The 24,365-nt window shown below is 44.8% G+C and overlaps 1 protein-coding gene across 1 annotated transcript in view; it reads right to left on the reverse strand.

The window, feature by feature from the left end:
• The window catches only part of DEF6 (DEF6, guanine nucleotide exchange factor), a 41,126-nt gene that overhangs the window by 4,279 nt on the left and 12,482 nt on the right, over positions 1 to 24,365 (reverse strand). Inside the window, exons 3-9 of the mRNA XM_015412698.1 lie at positions 19,860 to 20,045; positions 11,818 to 12,045; positions 9,971 to 10,117; positions 6,773 to 6,881; positions 4,693 to 4,991; positions 2,885 to 3,051; positions 1,946 to 2,144 (exon numbers count right to left, since the gene is read on the reverse strand). Coding sequence (XP_015268184.1) covers positions 1,946 to 2,144; positions 2,885 to 3,051; positions 4,693 to 4,991; positions 6,773 to 6,881; positions 9,971 to 10,117; positions 11,818 to 12,045; positions 19,860 to 20,045 — 1,335 coding nt within the window. The remainder of the gene's footprint in view (positions 1 to 1,945; positions 2,145 to 2,884; positions 3,052 to 4,692; positions 4,992 to 6,772; positions 6,882 to 9,970; positions 10,118 to 11,817; positions 12,046 to 19,859; positions 20,046 to 24,365) is intronic.

A 24,365-nucleotide genomic window follows, 5' to 3' on the forward strand; every position in this document is an offset into this window, starting at 1 on the left:
ACATCAGAGCACCTTAAATATTGTATGGGTTTTATTGTGGTTGTTTTAATGTTGTTTTATTGTATTTTATCTATTTAATCCGGCTTTCACCGTATGTTAGCCGCCCTGAGCCATTTAGAAGAGCAGGATAAAAATCTAAAAAAAATAATAATATCAAAAGCCATTCAAAGATCCGGTAGGTTTGATGATGCCCCTTCAGCCGAATGATCTCTGGGTGTAGATCACTGATTAAAGCTACAGGCTTTGCCCCGAAGCTTTAGAGCAGTCACTCGTGCAAGAGCTTTCTCAAAAAAATTGTAAGCCACCGTATATAGAAAAACAGAATATAAACACACTGAATAAATATATATTAATAATAAAAGGCATAGGCTGGAAACTGAGGATAACGAGCCAGGATATCTCAAGTACACAAATACGGGGTTTTCTTTGGGTTGAAAAAACTGCAGATCTGAGAACTCTAGTTTCCTGGAGAGGAAATGTCACTATTAGAAATGCCGGCTTCTCATGGCTCAGATGTTTCAAACAGTGTTCTGGATCGCTACAATCAACATCTGGCCCAACTGGGCAAGCAACTCAAGTAGTTCCCTAGGACACCACAGTTTTTAAATAAGTGCCACTGAAGCAGGGTTCAGTCCAAGAGGAGTGACCCCGACTCTTTTGTAATTTCACAGAGAATATTGGGGATGCAACACTCAGATTTCATACATCTTTTGGAATTGTATCTCTCGATACATCTTTCTCTAGAAAACCCGCTAGTGCAGGGGTGTCAAACTCATTTCTTATGAGGGCCAGATCTGACATAAATGAGACCTTGTTGAGCCAGGCATTGTGTGTCATAAAACGTAATGCCAGGCAGCGGAGAGATAAACTTTATAAAGGACATAAACACAGGGGTTTTTTTTTTAACTTAAAATAAATCATGCTTAAAACAGCACTCTTGTAATATTTTGTTTATTTAACAGTCTCTGATAACTGACACCTCTTGCTCTGAATTATTGCATCAAAATGCCTGTGCTATTGCAATCTTGAGTATGCTGTTCAGGTGTGTATCTGTAAGCTGCAAACCTACGATGACACAGCAGCAGCAGAACTAGAAGGAGCAGAAGACAGCCAGTTCCACTGTGGGCCTGATAGAAGCCCTCTGGGGGCCTGATATGGCCCCCGGATTGCATGTTTGACACCCCTGCGCTAGTGGCTTATTTTGGTATAAGTTTATCATGTGTGTGAGAACAGGGGGTGGTTTTGTTATTTGAGATGGCCTTTGGGTTTTCCAGTACTATGATTAAAAGGAAACGCAGCAAGAGCAAATACTACAGTGATTGATACATTTCTGTATGCTTATCTGTAAGAGGTTTTCTGCAGGAATACTTGACCTGTCAAGTCCTACATAAGTACAACTCTACTGATGTCAAAGAACCTATTCTTATTCCAGTAGTACAGGCAACACTAAAAGCAACCTCATTTTCTTTGGCAAAATTACAGTCTTAAAGTAAACACTTGATCCTAAAATGGGAGTGCTGATTTCAATAGTAATATCATGTTGCTGTTAAGTTTCTGGGCCCACTCCTGTGATCAGATTAGCAGGGGTACAATTCAAGGCTTTTCTGTCATGGTCCCAATGATATGGAATGCCCTCCCAAAAGAAACCTGCTTCAGCATTAGCCCTCTGGCATTCAGGAACTAGCTAAAAATTGCCCTTTCCTCTTGGCAATTTCAGATTTTGAAAACAATCGTTCTGTATTTTCATGGATACGGTCACACTTCAAGAGGAAATACATTTCACTATGCAAGTATAATTTGTTTTACTGGGTTAAGCATCCTTTGCTTATCACCTTGAGCAGCGTTTATGGGGAAGTAGGATAGAAAATGGAAAAATAAGCTATATGGCATCTGTGAGGACAATCTCTCAAGAGAGAAGGGGAAGCAGAGACATCTTCATACTCACCATGACATCCTGGTCCATCCTCTCTCTATTCACTCTCACTTCTTCCAGCTGTTTTTGGGCCTCTTCCAAAAACTTGCTCTTGTTTTCCATCTCTTGCTTGAGGACTAGCTTTTCATGCTGGGCCTTGATGATGTACTCCTCTTGCTCCTCCTTCAGCTTCATCAGCTGCTTCATCTTTTCTTCCTCTTCAGTCAACAGCCTAACAAAGTTGCACAAGAGCCAGTTATTCTCTAAGTCACAGCAAAGGTAAACTGTAGGTTTTACAGGAAAAACAGATAACTGGCTCCAGAGATCCTAGCTTATGCCATAGTGAAGGGATGGGGAAAGGATTTTTCTTGGAAATAGCCTTTGTCCCAGCTTGAATCTCCACATACAAATAGAAGAGAGGCAAAAATTCTTGAGTTCTCCCAGTAGGAGATGCAGTAGAAGGTATCTGTGCTGACACTGCTGTGATTATTTCAGTTTCAGATTTTTCCAGTAAGAGGTGCATTAGTTGTAGGGTGTGGAGATGGAAGATTGAAGAGGACTCGGTTATTTCTGGATAAATCTAACTCATGAAGTAGTACACAAACACTGGTCCTGGAAAACCCACTGTTTTTTCAGCATGGAAGGGTAGATGTGCACTGTCTGTGAGGGAGAAGATATACACCCAAGTCTAACCTTTGTCAGCTGCAAAAGCTGTTTTGTATTACATTGGGCTGGATCCAACTGGGTTTTCTGCTGGTCAAACCCGATTCTCCCAAATTAGAGTCCCCGCTCCTAACCACTACACCAAACTGGCTCTTTTTGACCCCTGAAAAGGTTATGCCAGGAATCACGGGTCCTGCATTGGAAAAAGTCATGTGGGAAGGGGGCAGAATTCAGCTGGATCCGATCCATTACTCTCAGTGTGCTATTCAACACAGGATTAGAAGGAAGTAGGGCAACCACTGACCCTACCTGGCTTGTGCATATCGCACAGACTCTTCATCCTGACGTGCTTTGACCTCTTGCTGCAGGGCATCTTGGAGTCGTTGTTGCATCTCCTCCAGTTCTGTGATGCGCTTGCGCTGACGTTCTGCCTCCGCCTCTTTCAGAACCATTTCAGCTTGCATGGAAGCACGGGCCTACAGGTACATAAACAGAAGGTGGTTAGCATGTAGAATACACAGCGAACAGCAGGGGGCAGACTCAGCCACCAAAATTCTTCTCCAGCAGTTAGGCAGAGATTTTGGCAAGGGTTTTGTTTGGGTCATTAACAGGTTTATTTCTGCTTTCAGTACACAGTAATTGATCAGTATGTGTACAAAGAAAACATATAAAAATAAAGAGTATATGAAGAAATAAAACTGATCACGCATGATCCTTGGTCCCAACCTGCTTTGGGGACAAACGTTAATGAAACACTACAGGCTGATGGCATTTCAGTCTATATGAGATTTCTGTATGTTCCTTTAATGACTAACCAATAGGAAGGACTAACAACTAGGACCATGACCATGCTGAAGTGGACAGTATGCACTCTAGTATGTGCTGTCTTTATTGGTTTATGGTTACACAGTGTTCAACTCAAAGCAAGAAAAAATATTTTTCTAGTACAAAACTATTCTTTTTGCATTACGAAAGACTAATGTTTGGTACAAATAGAGTCCACTTACAGATATTTGCACTAGATATATCATGTCCACCACATATAATAATGAACACACAGCCCATGAACAAAGCTGAAATGAGGAAGGGGCTGTGGAACACTGGTAGAGCACATGCTTTGCATGCAGAACGCCCCAGGTTCAATTCCTGGGAAACCCACTTAAAAGAATCAGGCAGCAGATGATAAGAAACACCTTCACCTGGGACCCTGGAGATTAGCTGCCAGAGAGTAGACATTACTGACCTTGATAGATCAATAGTCTAGCTCAATATAAAGGCAAGTTTGTCTGTTGTTAACAGCACTGCATACGTAGCAGGTTCCCATTTAAGTTCACCACCACTATACATCTCTATAGTGCAAATATCTTCCCAAGCAAGGTCTGCACAAAGAGAGAGTCTTTACTGTATGTCCTGCTGCAGAATCTGGTCAGAGAGCCAAAAATAACTTGCTAATGACTTCCCATCTCCTTGTTTGTCACCACTTGTCTCATCTATATATTTTTAGCCTGTTTTGGGGCACTACAAGAAAGCAAGATAATTTCAATGCTCCCCAGCCTGGAGCCATAACCATGTACAGTGTCATGTAGTCCTTCTGTGAAACTTTGAAAAGTTCTCCTCTGCAATGAAGCAGTCAATAAACAGCTCCATGTACACTTAGAACTGCTGACCAGCCAGAAGATAAAAATATATACTGGCCATACTCAGGGGGAAAAGATGTCAACGATAGCAGGATGGGAACCACAACCATGGGAGGTTCCCCCAGGAGGGGAATCACGGTGGCTGAAAGTTCCCCACTGCACGCATGAATAGTAGTTTTGTTTTCGTCTTGACACATCTGAATCATGTCCATGCCAATTAGAAACTCTTGTGTATTGCTTTGAGAAGTATGTATCAGACTTCCTATCCCTTTATGCATTTCAAAAGGTTCTCTCTATCTCAGCCAAAAAGTCTGGCCTGGATGGCCCACAGCCGTTGCCGCACCAAAAGTGAATCTTCATAATGGAATGAGCCCCTGCAAAACACCTGTGAGATGCTCTTTCAGTTATGCATCTGCTGTCTTCTGTCAGCTCTGGGAACGGATCTGGGAAACCACCAGCATCTGCCCATTTTGCACATACCTGTTCAGCTTCCTGCAGTTGTATCTCTAGTGTCCTCTGCATTTCCTCATGCTGCTGCTTGCGCCGCTGCTCTTCCTCTTGGAGCAGAAGCTCTGCCTGCCGTTGGGCTTCTTTCAACAATTCTAGCTCCTGCAGCTTGCGCTCCTTCTCCTCTTGCAGTTGCTTCAGGCGCTGCATCTCCTCTTCCTTGGCAGCCTTTTTCCGCTCTCGTTGCTCTCGTTGTTCCCGCCTTTTCTGTTTTAAATCCTTATGCAGAGACTTCTTGCCTTCTGCCTGTAGGCGGATTGCCATTTGGATGGCTGTCAGGGGAGGAAGGGACAGAGAAATCAGGAGGGATCAAATGTTTTTCCGCCTGGGTCAGTCCTATGACAAGAGCTACACTACTGCAGCATCTTAATTGCCTAGACATTTGGGAATCTGCTTTTTTGACTGACACATGAAGAACAAAACAGGGGCTTCCTGAGGTGAAAGACACACTTCTTATCTAAAATGCAAGGATCACGAAAGCTTTGTGGTGTGGGAGAAGAGAATGGCATCACTGACACATATGTACGCCCTTGCCCAGTTGGTCCAGGAGTTTGGGCTGGGTTGCCATCAGTATGCTAATGACACCCAGCTTTATCTGCTGATGGGACAGCCAGCCGGACTCCACCCCAGATATTCTGGACAGGGCATTAGGGGCCATTGTTGGATGGTTATAGCAAAGCCATCTGAAATTAAATCCAGTGAAGACAGAAGCCCCGTACCTAAGTCGTGGGGGCCTGGGACTGGGAATCTGGCTCCCAACGCTTGGCAGGGCATTGTTGACCCCAGCGCCGAGGGTGAGGAGCCTGGGAGTGATCATGGATGCCACACTTTCTATGGAGGCCCAGGTCACCATGGTTGCCAGGTCAGCCTTTTATGTCCACCACATGACCAGCCAATTTCCTATCTCACCTCCCAGGACTTAGCTACAGTGATCCATGCAATGGTCACTTCCAGTCTAGATTACTGTACTCGCTCTACGTGGGGCTGCCCTTGAACTTGATCTGGAAACGGCAGCTAGTGCAGAATGAGGCGGCGGGCTTGTTGACAGCGATGTCTGTGTGGTCGCGCATTCATCCAGTGCTCCGCCAACTGCTCTGGCTGCCAATTGAATACCAGATCTGGTTCAAGGTTATGGTATTGACCTTCAAAGCCTTATGTGGCTTGGGACCAGCATACCTGTATGTTCCCTGGCGGGCCTTGCACTCTGCTGACTAACATCTACTGGTAGTCCCGGCCTGAAAGACATCCGCTTAGCCTCAACTAGGACTTTTCTGCCCTGGCCCGAGCCAGGTGGAACGGGCTCCCATTTGAGATCAGGGCCCTGTGGGACTTGTTACAATTCAGCAGGGCCTGTAAAATGAAGCTGTTCTGCCAGGCCTTTGGCTCAGGCGGTGGATGTCCAATCCATCTTGGCCTCCCTGCCCACAGAAATACATCATCCCACTAATCATCCTACAGGAGGCATTAAGGACTAGCCTGGAGTTTTTGTATTTTATTTTTTTTGCTGCTATCTTGTTTTATTGTTTGATTTTTTTAAAAACTTGGTTTTAATATATGGTATTATTTATTAGATCCTAATAGTTGTGAGCTGTCCTGAGCCCATTTTTGGGAAAGGACAGGATATAAACCTAAATAAATAAATAAATAAATAAATAATGGTTTGACTGGCACAACTCTGTAGCTCCACTTTATCCTGTCTCAGCCACAAGTATCTTAACTCATGAGCAGCTCAAGATCAACACAGGAGACAAAGATAACATAATTCACTTTTATAAACTTGAACCAAATCCCTAATAGACACAAGACTAGTATTTACCCAGATAAACGAGCGCTTGTATCTCTCTCTTCAGCAGCTTCAGTTAGTTTAGGCTGTTCAGGTTATAAAGGGAGATTACGAATCGATGAATTAAGACTATCAAAGTTATGGGGATAAAGATCTTGTCCCCTGTCCCCGCTGTTTATATTTTAACTTCATTTCAGCAAATCTCCAAAGCAGGAGAAGAGAATCTTGCTCTTCAAAGAAGCAACAGTACAGAAACACCACAGTACTCACCAAGTGTCCACTCTTGCCTCTGTCTAGTGTCTGAGGCACTCATTTCATACGTTCGAGAAGCTGTTTTCACACAGAACATACACCGTTTCCCATCCCTGTCTGGCAAAATCTTTGAGTCAGGAAAGAAGAAAACAGTTAAAACAGCGCAAGGCATAGAATGCATCACTTTTTCACAGCCTGGGATGACGACGTCCCCTTGCACCCCACAATAACAGCAATCCCTCTCTGGTTTCTGCAAATTAGCCCCGGGGGAAAAGCCCTCTGATCTCTTGTTCTTTTCTCCAGAGTAGAATAGCTAAGGGCTTATTCACATTACCATGGTTATCGTCTGATAATGGAAATAATTTGAAAAGTGTGAGAAAGGGAGCAGCTATCACAAATAATGCAATTGCTGCTGAGAACTGGAGTGGTGATGGTGGCATTTGAAACAGCAAAAACATAATTTAATAACCGTGATAAAGAACATTAACTGAAAAGTGAAGGAAGGTATCAGAGTGATCATGAAACTACTTGAAAATGCACATATCAATCCAGTTTTAGATGAAACTGGACATAGACCAGGCCGCCTCTTAAAGTCCAACTTTCCTCCCAGAAACCTTCTCCAAAGTACTGCTGGTGGCAAACAATAACAGGGTACAACTCCTCTCAGGTCTTTTCTACCCTATGTCCAGGGCCGGCCTGAGGGGTTTTTGCACCCTAGGCGGGGCTAGCTTGTGGCACCCCCCCAGGTGAGGTTGTCTTGTGGCGCCCTCCTCAGGTATGAGCTGCCGCTAACCAGGGGGTGTTGCCTGCGGTGCTCCAGGCAGCAGGGGATGAGAAGGCTTCCCAGCCTCTCCCCCCCTCCCCCGTCATTCCCGAGACGAAACCGGGTGCGGGGGGTAGTCGCGGACACGGGGCTCCCTCTGCCTCCCCCTCCTTCCTGCCTCCCCCTCGGGAGGCCGCTGAGTCCGATGCCTGCCCAACTCGCCACCTCAGAATTTACCTTCCTGTGGGCCTGCAAAAGAGGAGCAAAGCAACTGAAGAGGGGGGGGGCGCTAAATGGATCGATATTGCTTTAAGCCCCCCTGCTGTCAGGAAATTGAAAAAATATGCAGTAGCCAGGCCTGATTTTTTCCTTTTCTTTTTTGCAACGGGGCTGGGAATGAATCCGCAGGTTTCTCCATGCAGAAAACTGTGTGTGTGCTGGGGATGAAGGCGTGGGGTTCATTTGCAAAAGATTAGGTATCCTCTCTGTTAGCCTGGGATGAAGCATGCATGGTTGTGAGCACACGTATCCCGCAGGGAGATGGGTGCATATGAGCGTGGAACGGTACCTGCCCAAGTGGGTGGGTTTATGTGTGTCTGAAAGGACCGAAAGGATGTGTTTGTAAAATAAATCAGTCTGCAAATGAAAGAGGCAATGCTTGTAAGTATGTGAGAAGGTCAGTACGGAGCTCGGAGCAGAGGTGTGTGTGTGGGGGCCCCCCTAGACCCCGGCCCCCTCCCTCCGCCCAGAAGAGAACCCAGGGCTGCCCCCTGAGGCTCGCCTTGCAAGCGGGAACGGGGGGAGGACACCACCGGGGGAGACTCCTGCCGTACATCTGAAGCAGGCCCTTTCAGCTGTGCCTCGCATCAGGTGGCACGCCCCCTTCTGATGAGGAGGAGAGCTGTTGCTCTCCTCCTCGCGAACTCCCGGCCATCCATGCTGGGATGGGGGCTGCTCTCCTGCTGCTCTCCTGCCGCCGAAGCCCTGGTGCTGAGGCGAGGGGGCAGGAGGAGCCGGGCAGGCTTGCAGGCCCAGGCAGGGGGAGCAGCAGGCTGATCCGCCCCTTTTCTACTCCGCCTTCCTTTCCCAAGGCGGCTCAAAAGGCGGGAAGGCGCGGCAGCAAGAGGAAGGCAGCGGGTGGCTCGGCCAGGTAGAGGGCGGCGGCGGGGCAGGGCAGCAGCTTTGGGGGGGGGAGATCGGTGCCCCATCCAGGGCCTGCTGCCCCATCCAGGGCCTGGTGCTCTAGGCGAATGCCTAGTTCGCCTAGCGGGTGAGCCAGCCCTGCCTATGTCTCTCTGACATAGAAAGGAACCTTCACAATGTGAATTATACACTTCTCATCCAATGTGGTCAGGAGAAGAGTTATATATTTAAACATTTTAGAAGAGGCTTGCCATTAGATATGCCACTTAAAATTAGTTATGGCACTCATAGGAAAACCTGTCTATTAACAAATATACTAGGTACAAACTCATGACCCTTGAAAGAAATAGTAGCTGCATGTTGCTCAGCACTTCCCATATAAGTGTAGACCAGTGAAAAGGCACACTTTATTATTTATTTGTTTGTTTGTTTGTTTTATACCCTGACCTCCCCTGCCGAGGCAGGCGCAGGGCGGCTTACATAAAATAATACACAAATAACAGTTAAGATCCACATAAAATCAGCTAAAAACAGTTCAGCTAAAACAATTCAATATTAAGTGCTTGTGATGACTAATTAAATACTTGGCGATGGCGTACTGTATGAGTGCCAGCAAAGATCTTACTAAATATTCTGCTCAGTGATATAAGTGGTGGCACAGGCTGAAGGTGTCAAAGCCCAGGGTTCTGTGATTACATGAAACCGGACTTCACATATCCCACCTCACTGGCATTAGAATGCCTCAAGAGTGCTACATTCCCCACTTAGCCTTTATGGTCCACAAAACAAGCCTTTCCTCAAAAATCAGCTATTTTTTAATTGGCACAGGGTTTACATACAAATGGACACTGACAAACAGGCTAGTCTTGGAGCCAAATTAGATGTTACATTTAACTCGTGGCCACAAGGATTTTCAGTAAGACAGTAGCGGCCAGTTTCCCGTGGGAACTCACTCCTTCAGGGGCCTGATTCAGACAAGGACTATAGTGTGTGGAAGGAGGGTCTTCAGTGGTGCACATGTAGACCTTTGATAAGACAAATAACGTCCCCTGCCTCCGGGCTGCTTCAGGTTGTGAAAGCAATGTGGGGAGGAATGCTGAAGCCCCCCCTCGCTTGTGCTGCAGTCTCAATCTGAAACACGCTCCTGTGCTGCCGGCTGAGGCAAGTTCCCACAGGGAATTTAGAGTGGCTGTCTGACTGCAAACCCCATGGTGGCCACAAATTAAACACAAGGTCTAGTTTGGCCCTTACTATACGCAGGTCAGACCAACCACATTATGCTCCTTTTGCTTTAGAAAATTCCCAGTTACCTCCACACACGAATTTCTGTCCAAAGAAATGCTCCCCTTTTTCTCCTTCCGTTCCTCACTCACATAGTAAGAGAGATTGCTGGGTTTCAGGGTAAACCATCGTTCAGACCAGTTTCGCCTCAGATTACCTTTCTTCCACAGATAGCCCTGTGTTGAATAAGAACAGAGAGGCACAGACATACTGTAAAAAAAACAAAACTGTTCCAAAGACTATACCTACAACTGCAATCATAAAAAGGAGTCATGCCACAAAGAGCCAATTCACATCACCAAACAGGTACATTTACAGTGCACTCCTAAACAGAGTTATACCCTTCTAAGCCCTTTGACTTCAATGAAATCAGAAGGGTGTTAACGTTGCTTAGGATTGCAATGTTAGAGTATAGGGTGATTTGATCAATGCAAAGTCCACTGTATAGTAAAGCAGTCGTGTGAGCACCATGCACCCACCTTGTGCAATCCATATTTACCACATCTCCACTAATACCACTTTGAGAAGCTTTGCCATGTTGTAGTTAAGGGGGATAAAACTGCAAGTTCAACTTATCGTGAAGCACACATGACCATTTCACCATGTGCCTGCATAGATCTAATCAAACTACATTATCAAGATAACAATAGAGTAGTTTCACTTAGTCCTCTGTGCATCTCACACAGGGTTACTTAACAGAAATACTCTATGCACATCTTTTAGAGTGTGCCATGCACTGATCCTGCTAGACCCTGGTCACCCATCTAGAATCCATGCAGTACTCAAGCAGATGTGTACACTGGGAGTGCTGGTTGGTTTTCCTTCTTCCCTAATCTGGGGATTTAGGATCAAACTACACCTGCCTTTTAAAGGTATATTGTGGCAGCCGGTGGGATTCAGATCAGGGTTGTGGTGTAGGAGAAAGTGGGTTTCATCTCTTCCCCCCCCCCATATATGGTCTTACTGATCAGAACTGACTCTCCCTGACAATGCTAATAATGGCCCTGGGTCAGTTTTAATCAAGATACCATGGGACTGGTGGGGGAGGGGTTGATATGGTCTTGATCAGAATTGCCTCCTACAATCGTAAGTAACCTTTAAAAAAATGCTCAGGATATCTGGTCATGTACATTCTAATATCTCATTTGGTTTGGCCCTTAAAGTATTATTTTCTCAACAGATGCTAGCATTTCCCACATACTATTATTACTTTGGGGTTCTTTCAAAGCGATGGGGAGTTTTGTTTGTCAGACATGTTGATTTAGCATACTTGACACCATAAGAATGTTGTGCCAGTCTTGCAGATTCCAAAATGGGAACTAAGAAACACGGTATTATTGCTTTGGGGTTCTTCCAAAGTGATGGGGAGTTTTGTTTGTCAGACAAGTTTATTTAGCATACTTGACACCATAAGAATGTTGTGCCAGTCTTGCAGATTCCAAAATGGGAACTATGGTATAAAATAGAATGTTTATGCAATCTGTAGATGTAGTTACCAGAAGCTAGAGTTATCACTCCAGCAAAACACTATGGATATACAACTTCAATGCAAACCCTCTGGCGACTCTTGTCAGCTGGCTATTACACCCTTTCTTTTAAGGTCTGCAAATGTACTGTATCCTATTGATCTATTAAATACAAATTAGATTATGTTTTCCAAGAATTTAGTGCTTCATTTGCCCAAAAGGTAACTGAAACATGCAGTGGACAATACTCACCAAACCAATAAGGATATCTATCTCCAGAGGGAAAGAGAGTTCTCAGCTAGGTCTCTGGTTGCTACAGCAGACCCTTTACTTGTAGTTCATTTTAGGCTGATTCTACAAAACCAGGCACAGTATTTCTCCCACTTCTTGACCAGGAGGGAGCTCTTTACCTGTTTGAGCACATCTCCAATGATTTCCTGGTAGACCTCTTCAACAGCCATACTGATGGCCTCTTGCTCAATCCCACGCAGGAACCGGCCTGAATTAACCAAATCCAAGAATTGCCAGACTGTCAAGCCACTCTGTTGCTGGGCTTCTTGGGAAAGGTAGTCCTCTAGCTCCCCACTGTTGAGTTCAATATTCATCGCCATGCAGATCTTCTTCAGGAGATACTCCACCTAAAACATGTGGTGGAAGTCAGCCGGGAAGAAATCAAGCATACCTTCCCACTTGTAATCATCAGTTGCTATCTAGATTTCCTTTGGGATCACATACATTTCCTTTCTGTTCAAGGAATCTGGCATTTCACTTTGGAGGCCCTTCCTGCTACAGTTACTTTAATTTTTAATACAGAACCTTATTTCCAGGGAAACCGTACTCCTGCTCCTGTTCCTTTGGGTTTCCCCCTCAAATCTTCTACATCTAACTTGAGAACTTTTGTTGAAAATATTTAACCAAGTTTAATGAGCAGTTATAGATGCAACTGTAATGACCCTTTTGGTTAGACAATAACATTTGATTTAAATTTGATAATGTGTTAGCACCAGAACTTAGTTACCTGATCTGGCTACTCCTGTGTGCAAAAAGACACAGAAATACAACCTAATCACATTTGGGTGTGTTTGGTCAAGCTAGTTATAATTATTAAATAATAATTAATGTAATTAATCAGACAAATAATTTACAAATAAATACTTTTAACCACCAATAGAAAGGCATTTTTAAAAGATTCTGGATTTGTGTTGGGTAAAGACTTCAATGCCCCTAATCTGTCTTAATATGTGTCCGTATCACTGGTATTAGGTTGGAGCTAAAGCAGGTTCCTTCTGGACTTTGTGTTCAGAATAAGAAGATTAAGTCAACATGAGATCAGGGGGAGGGACAGAAATGGGCATATGTGGGACAAAAATCTGCCCATGTTTTTTTCTAGAATTTCAAGAAACAATCAATTGTTTCTTAAAAATAAATTATTTTTCAAATGATTTTAAACAAAGAATGTATTTTACTAACTGTGTGTATGTTCCTTTAGTACCTTTACCTGGCCTATGATACTCCGTGGGAGGATAATTTTCCTTCCCACTAGTACAGCCTGGCCTTGATCTACATTCCTGCCACCACTGCTTGAACTCTAAAGTTTTCTTCCTGCCCAGCAAGTCAGAACAGTTCTCCCCATCTTTGTGCAACTTAAGTCAAGTGCTTGGGGCAATATAATCAGGGGCACATCACAATATTTCTAAGTGTTTAGAATAGGTTGTTAGCCATCTTGGATGCCTCAGTTTGGGGGCCAAAAGGCAGCATGCAGGCATACCAAATAAATTAAGGGAAGGGACTGGAAGGCTTTTTCTCAGCTTTTCTGGCCCCTGAAGTTCAGACCTGTGAAGATTTGGTTTACATTGCAGGGAGAAGCAAGTGTGCAACTAGCACAGGCTATGCTTTTCATGTGACTAGTTTCTACCTGTAGACATGAGTATGTACTGGAGGAAAGGTGGTACCAGCTTTTTTCTGTGGCACCACCACTTGGGGGGATAGGAAGCTTGTAGCTCCTCAAAACCCACCATATAGTTTATTATATTGTACTACTGAACATGGCATTTTTGGTGCTCAATTCCAAATGACAGGGGTTTCAGTAAAAAAGTCAGCTCAAGTTTTCAAGAACTGAAGAACAGGAAATGTCTTGGTGGGAAACAGGAAGCAGAGCTGGTGAGTATGTGCACGCTCTGAATCTTTTCTGCTGATCCGCAAGGGGGATAGGAAAAGTAGACCGCTGCCACTCCATCTGAAGTCAGCCAATGACGTGAATACAGTGGAATCTGCAGGAATCTTCCAAAAGCACTTCTTACAGACTATGTTCCTGCTACCTTCGGGCACAGTGTAGATGAGTCCCTCCTCTCTGGATTTATAAATCACCTGATAGAGACTTTGCCTTTGCACTGAGAAACAGAGAAATTTCCCTCCTTCTAACATGCCATGTGGAATTTAGAGATTATCACTGTTGTTAGAGGCTCTGCATGACTGAATGGCATTTTTTACAGTAATTAACCATTTGGGTAGAAAAAAGATGTTGCATATTCATACATGAAAGTATTTAGAATGGGTGTGTCCATTCCAGATGTTTTGCACTCTGAAAAAAAACCTCAAATGAAGAGTTTGGTGCATGTTGCATTTCACATTCAATCATTCTTTGTGCTTCAAGCTTATGGTCAGAAATAATGCTCCAAATACTGTTTGTTGTCTTGCAATATTTTTACCCCATGATACAAAATTCGAATCCCCCCCCCCTTGGTTGACCAGGCAACCTGCGGGAGACGGGTGGGTGGAGACATGGGGGGGTGGCTGTTGGTGTGACATCACTTCATACCATAGGGTCTTTTTTCCTGAAAGTGACACCATGCCAACAGGGGTTTTTTTTGTTTGTTTTTTTAAGAAATAGTTTTTTTTCCTGCTGGCTGCTAGAGTACTGGCAGGCAGTGCCCATGGAGGATGAGAGCTGGTCTCCTTCTTTCAGAGGGCATATAGAAAGCTTGCCCCCTCCAAAAAGCAACAACCATAGAAACATAGAGTTGAAAGGGACCTCCAGTTTCATCTATTCCAACCCCCTGCACAATACAGGAAATTCACAATACCTCCCCCCCTCCACAGCCCCAGTGACCCCTGCTCCATGCCCAGAAGAGGGCAAACAAACCTCCAGGATCCCTGGTCAAACTGGCCTGGAGAAAATTGCTTCCTGACCCAAATTGGTAATCGGAATTTCCCTGAGCGTGTAAGAAAGGGCCACGAGAACTAAGCACAGATGCAACTCTCCCTGCCCTCCCTCTCATGATCTGCCTAAGTTCACAGAATCAGCATTGCTGCCAGATGGCCATCTAGCCTCTGTCTGAAAACCTCCAAAGAAGGAGAGCCCACTACCTCCCAAGGAAGCCTGTTCTACTGAGGAACTGCTCTATCAGAAAGTTTTTCCTAATGTTTAGCCAAAGACTCTTTTGATTTGATTTCAACCCATTGGTTCTGGTCTGACCTTCTGGGGCAACAGAAAACAACTCCACACCATCCTCTATATGACAGCCCTTCAAGTACTTGAAGATGGTTATCATACCACCTCTCAGTCATTTCCTCTCCAGACTACACACACCAAGCTCCTTCAGCCTTTCTTCCTAGGACTTGGTCTCCAGACCCCTCTCGTTGCCCTCCTCTGGACGTGTTCCAGCTAGTCTATATCCTTCTTAAATTGTGGTGCCCAAAACTGAACACAATACTCTAGGTGAAGTCTAACCACTTTGCGTAATCTGGATATTTCTGTTGATACAACCGAAAATTGTATTTGCCTTTTTAGCTACCACATCACACTGCTGACTCATGTTCAGTGTATGGTCTACTAAGACCCCTAGATCCTTTTCGCACATACTACTGCCAAGTCTCACCCATCTTATAATTATGCATTTGATTTTTCCTACCTAAATGCAGAACTTTACATTTCTCTCAGTTGAAATTCATTTTATTTGTTTTAGCCCGGCTTTCCAGCCTGTCAAGATCATCCTGCATCCTGACTCTGTCTTCTACTGTATTTGCTACCCCTCCCAATTTAGTATCATCTGCAAATTTAATAAGCATTCCCTCTGTTCCTTCATCCAGATCATTTATAAAGATGTTGAACAAAACAGGTCCCACCAGAACAGATCCCTGAGGCACTCCATTTGTCACTCCTCTCCAAGAGGATGAGGAACCATTAACAAGCACTCTTTGGGTGCCATCTGTCAACCAATTGTAGATCCACTTAACAGTAATGGGATTCAAACCACATTTTACCAATTTGTCAACAAGAATATTATGTGGAACCTTATCAAAAGCCTTACTGAAATCTGTGGTATATTTATTGCATACATGTATATATGTAGTAGAACAGTCTGGTCTCCCCCCTGATATCTGTATGACTTAGTTTTGTCCTATTGGGTGGAGCTTTTGTTTCAGTTTCCAGTTTTGTAGGTTAGCTGTAGTTGTTGGTTGTGGGAGTTGTCCCTTTGTAAATAAATGGCTGATGTTTTGAGCCAGCTTGTCTCTGCTGAACGGACCTGAGAATGAGAGCCTCAGTGAGTACTCTAACCTGGGAACCATAGCCAAAGGGAGCTGTTACAAAATCAAGATAAATTATGCACCTCATTACAGAAATTGGGGCCATAACTGAGTAACAGAACATCTGTTTGGCATGTGAAAGTCCCAGGTTCAATCTGCAGCATCTCCAGTTAAAAGGATGAGGTAGAGGTGACATGAAAGACCTCTGCCTAGGATCCCAGAGAACCATCGCTTGTCTGAGTAGACAACACTTACCTTGATAGACTAAGGGTCTGACTCAGTTTGAAGTAGTTTCACACGTTCAAGTATATACTTTTGTATTACCAGTCTAGGTTAAGGCCTTGTGTTGCCCTTCTTGAGCACTGTTTTCTTCCTCTTTTAGTATTATGTTTTCTTTTGAAAACAGTGAATCTACATTCCTGCACTTGTATATTGATTCGTATAGATACCAATTTGTCTGCTAGCATTTTCAATAGAAAGTAGACCGGGTCACATTGTGATCCTAGAATTCAGCTACATTACCAGTCCTGTCTCAATATCTGCCCTCGCAACACTCTTTATTTCTATCCCATCTTTCTTCCTAATGGGGACCGAAAGTGGCTTACTACATTCTCCTCTCTTCCATTTTATCCTCACAACAACCCTGTGAGGTGGGTTAGGCTGAAAGGATGTAACTGGCCCAAGATCACCCCGCAAACTTCCATGGCAGAGTGGGGATTCACACCTGGGTTTCCCAGATCCTAGTCCAGAACTTTAACCACAACACCATGCTGGTACCCTTTCTGGCAAATGTAGCATTCAAATACATTAGGGCATATGTATGCCAGCTGTGCAACTTGAGTATTAATTAACAAAAAAAGCTTGCATTTTTAGGAAAAGGAATGTGAATGCACAGGAAACATGCAAATAATTAGTATTAGGACGGTGAGGGGCATAAATGAAATGTGACAAGAATGGGAGTTTGGATGCACTCAAAATCAATGTTTCACAAAAGTGTGAGGCAGATCTCCCTACAGAGGTGTGAGAACAAGGCTTACTTGTTTTTGTGGTAATACATGAGGAAAATAAGGAAAGAGTTGAACTAATCTCTACTGAATCACTCACTGCATTTGCCAGTACAGGAAAAGATCTTACTGTGCAGGGTATTCATAATTGTCAGAGAAACTGGAACTATAAAGGTAGGTATCTGAAAGAATTGTTTTGGCACAACTGCATCTAGGCCACATGGCTTTGTAACGAGGCACTGCAGTTTATACTTCTACTTAAAAATTCATGTTTCAGAGGTGACTAGGTCATAACAATTAATTTCCATGTCCTTTAAAGAGTTTAACCAACCAGTAGTCTTCAGAAATAGAGACAGAGTGTGTAGTTCAACAGCCTCTCCCAGAAAGAGAATTAGGTCCACATAAGTGCACATCACATGACAGTGTATGTAAAAAGGTTTAGTGACAGGAAAATGTCACAAAGCAGACACATTGGTTGTGCCTCCCCCCTTAAGCAGACCCTGAGGAGCATGGATTTCATACGCAATCCTTAGCTGAGTCAAGACAAGTTCTTTTGATGACAAGCATCTGGCCATGTACCACATTTGGCCATTAACACAGTTAAAGGCATGGCCTTCCCATAGCTCTTGCCACTGAATCCTCATTTTTAAATTTAAAGAGAGGGATACAATCACTCGATGGGAACCTTAGGTATTGAACTGCAGGCTTAGTTACAGTCATGACAGGCTAGTGAGCTAGTTCATTGCCTTTAATTCCCATATGCCCAGGAGCCCAACAAAACACAACAGCATATTTTAGGGAGAGAAGGGACTCCAACTGGGAGCAGGTGACAGGGAGCAGTGGGTGCAGGCTGAAGCCAAATGGATCCGAGGCTGACACTGAAATGTGGGAGTCAGTAGATATATCAGACTTGCCTAAAGCACAGAAACTTAACATAATGCTAATACGTTTGCAGGACTTTCAGTGGTAAACACAGATGATTTAATCAGGAGCTTTCTTGTACTTGTGAATTAGTGCTGCTCCCATATGGGCCTTAGAACCGTCCGTAAAAACTGCTGTTTAAGCCCCATGGGCTAAACAATATTCAACTTTTGGTATCATTCTAAAAGTGTCCCAACACAGAGCAGGGCAAGTAAATCTGAAGAAGCCTCCTAGTTCAGAGTAGTGGGAACAATGTCATTGTACTAACATTATTCAGCCAACAACTGCAGTTGCTGCAGGTAAGATTTAATGCAAAGTTTGAAAGTGAAGATCACTGAGCAGCAAGAGTTTTCCTATTACAGAATGAACGTGTTATCTGAAGTGAGGTAGAATCACAGAATCATAGAGTTGGAAGAGATCACCAGGGTCAGGTAAAGAACACAGTTTTGCAGCATATTCCAGAGGGTTGTGCATGGTAGAGGATCAAGTGCTTTTGCAGCAAGAGGGGCATTATGTTCCAGTGCACATGATAGGCAGGATCTAATTTCTTCAAAGATGACAGCGAGCAGAATTGTACACCATGCACCAGCACAGACACACTGGGTGATTCTGCATCTAGCATCTGCTCCCCGTTTTCTCAACTGGGAGGGGAAAGTGCAGCTCAAAACCACATTCAAATACCTCGGGGTAACGCCGTACTGACTGCAAAGTCACCCCTGAATGACCATAAATCTATGCAGAAGTTACCATAAAACCTGATGATCAAAGAAAGCGAAAGCGGCATGCAGTGTAGAGGGTACCATAAAATCTGATGATCCAAGGAAGTGAAAGCAGCATGCAATGCAAAGGGGAATTTCTGTTCCAACATGGGTTTCATAAAATGGAGGAAAAAGTCAATGCAGAATCGCCCACTGTCTGCGTCCCCTGACATAGAAGAACTATCGGATAGTACTCATAGGATTTTTAATGCCTTTTGTAGGTTCTATCACCGAGTTCAGACTGGCAGTTTGCCCCGGTATAGGCGTGTCTGAGGAATGTTTCACAAGCGGATTAAAGGGGCCATTCACACAGGCCCATCTGTCTGGCGTTCCCCACCCGTACTCAACCTGTCTTGTAGCGCTTGCCTCCTGGGTTTAAAAGATACCTGGTGAAAGTGGTAGCAAACCCTGGAGAGCCCGTTTATCCTGCTTCATTCCACTTCCCGGAAGTGTGAACGCTAACCACTAAAAGCCAGGAACAGCCCGCATTAATAATGTGCGCCGGCTGTTTACGCTGACTGACCTCCTAGCCTCACTCTGGCACCAGGAAGGTGCAGGTGATTGCCTTGAAGAGGGGGTAGTGATGTCCCCGGATGTGCCTATGGCCCACAGCGGCTGGATCCTGCCCTATTTGCCGCTGCGCCTAGGGGTCTGCCGCGAGGAAAACGCCACTTACAGCCGCGCCTCCGGGCCAACAGTGTGAACGCTCCCTCGCGCCTCCTCCCAGTATGCTCCTGCATCAGTCCACACAGTGTGACCGGGAAAACCCGGAACAGTTTGTTCCGGCTCTTTTGCAAACTGCCAGTCTGAACTCGGCCTATATATGAAGCAATCATCATAAGTGCTTGCTCAGGATGGAATGTGCATCTCCACTAACATAATGGAATGCCAAAAAAGGGAGGATTTCTTGATTACAGGATATGACATCTGGACACACAGGTGCAGTTTTGAGTGTTTTTATCAGATTATTTGAACAGCTGCACTTCCAGCAAATGTGGTATAGTGTAATGGTTATTCAGACAGGAATGTAACAATAATGTGATATGGATCTGTAGAGCTGTGTGCATGTGCAGAAATCAACAACAGCTAGTTTCAGATAGTTATCATGTCCATATAATTGGGCTTCATGCCACTGTGGCTGCCACATATTTTGGATGATCCAATAACAATGCAAAACATATTTCCCGTGATTCACCCTTTATCACAAATGCAACAAAGAAAATTACTCAGACATGATCCTACCTCATCTGGAACCATGACAAGAGGGTACTTGTCTTCAGATAAGAAATTAAACAGACACCAAAGCTTGAACGCATCTTCATGGGATATAACACTGTTCCCATTCCGGTTTGCCTTGTAATTCTTCTTTGCGGTCAACGTCCAGCACAATTCGTCAAAACTCTCCTTGACAAAAGCACCTTCTTCTACCTGCAAACAAAGGGAACAAATCACTCCTGCTTTCAGGATTTTTTCCCCACAATATCAGGATCATTATGCAAGAGATGCTGCAGAAGCAGCTGGCAAAGTCTTGTTGGCAATATTTACATGTTACCATCTTGCATTTTTAGAGAACACTTTTATGTACCAACATAAGACGGATAAGCACTCCCATTTTCATTTAATAGATGAAGAAGCTGCGAAGGGCAGATGAGTGTTCATATGCAAAGGAGTAGCAGACTCTTGTTCCTGTAATCATTGAGAAGACATTTCAGCAGGTGCATGCTGCCAGACAGGTAGGTTGATATATTAGAGGTTTAACAGCATAGTGGAAGCTAAGCTAGACTATGAAACACTACAACAATTCCTTTGAAACCTAGTCATCATATTGCTCCATTCTATTAATTTCATGATGGTTCACCTCCATGGGGAGAGAAAGAGACAGTTTGGTGTAGTGATTAAGAGCACGGAGGGTTTGATTCCCCATTCTTCCACATGCAGCTGCTGGTGTGACCCTGGATCTGTCATAAGTTCTTTCAGAGCTGTTCTCTCAAGGGCAGAGCTCTCTCAGCCCCACCTACCTCACAGGGTGTCTGTTGTGGGGAGGGGAAGGGAAGGGAAGGGAAAGGAGATTGTTAGCCACTCTGAGGCCCTGGTCACACGGAAGGTTTTGGCCCGGGAGAGGGACGGATCGGGGGCGCAGCAAACAGGCGCGAGCACACCGCAACATCTGTGAATCGGCGTGCACCCGTCCCCGATCCGTCCCTTCAAGCGTAAAGCGTGCATCAAAAAAACCTGCAAAAGAGCAGGACTTACCTGGAACGCCGCAGCAAGCGCGGCCGTGGGATCGCCGGCGCGCTCGTCTTCGGTAGCAATCCAGGCTCCTGGCTGAACTGCGCAAGCACACACATGTGCAGTTCGGCTGCCTCGTTCTTTCTTCAGTGGCTTCCCCCCAGCATCTGATCATGCCGGGGAGGAACTGCGCGGCGGCTCAGGGGATCTGTGTGATCCCGCCGCCGCATGTCTCTTTTGGTGCGGCTTTCAAAAGCCGCACTTTGCTCGCAGCAATTTCCCCCCGTGTGGCAGGGGCCTCAGACTTCTTTGGGTAGTGAAGGGCGGGGTATAAATCCAATCTCCTGCTCCTCCTCTTCCTCTTCTTCTTGGCAAGATGGGTTGATCACCTGGTAATGGGCAACAGTTCCTCTCACAACATCCTGGGTTTCAGCATTGTCTAAAGGGTGCGCCTTGTGGCACTTAATTCTAATTTTGCTTGGGGGGGGTTGGTATTTTTTTTGTATATGTGCATGTGTCTATATGTGTGCACCTGGAAGTCATGGCAACCACTGGTGACTGACCCCTACTGGGGGCCTGGAGGATATTCAGAAATGTGGCTGAGTAAAGCCTGCCCTTGTCCTCCCGACTGCTGGTATTGCAGGGAGGTCTCCCATTCAAGCACTTGCCAGAGTTGACCCTGCCTAGCTCCTGAGATCTGACGAGGTAGATCTTGCCTGGGCTATCCAGGTCAGGGCTGATTTTGCATTGTGTTAATATGTGGATAAGGAAAGGTCCTTCTGCTGAAGTGCTGATCTACACAAATATTAATGGTACTGAAGCCATATCATTTGGGGGAGGGTTGCATGCAGTGACCTATGTGATGATGTGATCACTCAGTTACTGGCAGTGTTTAGACAAACTCCAAGAATTTTAATGGCCAGTTCCCTGATATAAACACTGAAATACTTTTCTCTAGTTCAAACCGAAAGATGGCCCTGATATTTATACGCAGGGCTGCCCTTGAAGGCAACCAAGAAGACACAAATGGTCCAACACATAGCACCCCATCTTTTAGCTGGGCGAACCACTCACCAATTCTAAAGGTTTTATGCTGATTACCTATTTGCTTCTGGGTTCAATTCAAGGTGCTGATTTTAATCTTTAAAGACCTTCATGGCCTGGGAAGCCATATCTAAAGGACCATCTCCCCTCATATGTATCTATGAAGCCCCTTCCTTCATGAGAGCACAGCCTTCTTGTTCCTTGGCCAGGCTAAGGCCTTTTCAGTGGCTGCCCAATCTTTATGGAACATTATGCTAGATAGACTCCAACACTCCTGGCATTTAGGAAACTCGGCATGGAACTTTTTGGAAAGTTTTTTTAGAACACCTGTTGTAAGTTATTCTAATGAATAACCAGCTGATTGAAGTTTTGGCTTTTTGAGAGCCAGTTTGGTGTAGTGGTTAAGTGCACAGACTTTAATCTGAGAGAACTGGGTTTGATTCCCCACTCCTCCACTTGCACCTGCTGGATGACCTTGGGCAAGCCAGAGTTCTGTCAGAGCTGTTCTTGAAAGAGGAGCTCTTGAAAGAGCTCTCTCAGGCCCGCCTACCTCACAGGGTGTCTGTTGTTGGGAGGGGAAGGGAAAGGAGTTTGTAAGATGCTCTGAGACTCCAAGTGAAAGGTGGGGTATAAATCCAATATCCTCTTCTCTTCTTCTTTTTAAAAATAGTGTCTGTTGTGCTCTGCTTATTCTGTGATGTTTTTATTACTTCAGGATATCTGATTAATGATACACATTGTGAATTAATATCTGATTTATTTTATTTTACATTATTTATACGCTAGCTTTCTCCCGTTTGAGGACCCAAAACTGTTTTACATTGTTCTTGTTCTGGCCTCAGGCTTCTGCTGGTCTCCTCAACAAGCCAGGATTACCTTGCAGATGGTCACTGAGAGGGGTCTGGAATGCAGGAGCAGGCAAGGTCTGGATCTGTGACATTTTCCTCAGGCAACTCTGCAGTGCTGGGCCTTTCCTGATTCCTCTGGTCCTACTCAGTCACCAACCTTGGTTCCTCCCCTAGGGATTCTGAGTCAGAGTTGCTGAGTGGGTAGGACGGGTCATTATAGTTCTCCTTTCTGTTAGCCGGATTGCCTCAAATTAATGATGATCTTAGGGGAATTATGATATTACTCAAGGCAATAGGCAAATAAGGGAGCAAGCACCTATGTATACAGGGGTCCCACTTCTTCCAGACGCACCAGAAATAGACTCAAAGGCTGGCTTCAGTATAAAATGGTTTCGTTTACTGAAGATATCTCACAAGCATACACTAATTCAAACACACTCGCAATTACACAGATCTAGGAAAATTAGAAAGAAGAGGATGGCACATTCACATTAGCAGGATGATCGTTGAGGGGCAATATTTTCCTCGGTGGGATGAAACGATCCTTAGGAAAAATAAGGGAGCGTATGGGGTAATAGGATCATGTCCTGAACTGGCAGAGACATGTGGAGACTCTGGCTGCGCAATCGAGAGTCGTGGAGTTAGGATGGGTATAGGAGAGAGAGAAAGAGAGCAAGAAGGGAGCATGGTCGGTTGCCCTTCCGTGCGCCTTGGTGTTTAGTCATGCCGGCCACATGACCACGGAAACGTCTTCAGACAGCGCTGGCTCTTCGGCTTGTAAATGAAGATGAGCACCGCAACCCTAGAGTCGGACTTGACTGGCTTTCGAGCAAGGGAACCTTTACCTTTACTATGGGGAAGGGCTAGGCTGGCCACATCCCTTGGCGCACCTCCTATTGTCCATCTCCAAAAACATACTGATTAGACCTGGGTTCAAGGGGGAAGGGGGGTGGTCAATATTCAGATCTAGTAATCCTGGGCAAGACAGTGGCACCTGGAGGCAGGGGTCTTTTCGTAGAAAAAGAGGTGCAGGAGCTCATTAGCATAACTTATTAGCATAATTTATTTGCATATGCCACGCCCCCTGACATCACCAGAAGTGTGTCAGAAGGCAACACCCAACGCTCAGGCTCCACCCCAAAAATCTCCAGGTATTTCCCAACTCAGAGCTGGCGAACCTACCTGGAGAAAACCTGCTTCAAAAGCACAAAGAAAATTTGTAGCAGGGGATCAGCTTCTGTGAGTCACTGCTCTCTTCTACGGATATTTCATAGCTGAAGAAGTGACCAGTGACCCAGTTATGAACAGAGGCTACAGTTCCCACATTTGCAGAAGTCTACAGATATGGGCAACATCCTCCTCACTTGCTACCTACATGTAATAGTTGATGACTCTGTTTCATTGTATCTGAAAATGAGTGCATGAACACGAAAGCTTATACTCAGAATTAAACTTTGTTGGTCTTAAAGGTGCCACTGGACACAAACTTTGTTCTATTGCTTCAGACCAACACGGCTACCCACCTGAATCTATGCAAACCAGAATTATTCAAGAGGGCTCTTCTACACAGGCAATAGGGTTACACTGTACAAAAGACTTCACAAAGTTACTTGAACAAATTATTAGG

This window comes from Gekko japonicus, unplaced genomic scaffold, assembly GCF_001447785.1.
Source record: "Gekko japonicus isolate JY-2015 unplaced genomic scaffold, Gekko_japonicus_V1.1 scaffold647, whole genome shotgun sequence".
Taxonomy (NCBI): Eukaryota; Metazoa; Chordata; class Lepidosauria; order Squamata; family Gekkonidae; genus Gekko; species Gekko japonicus.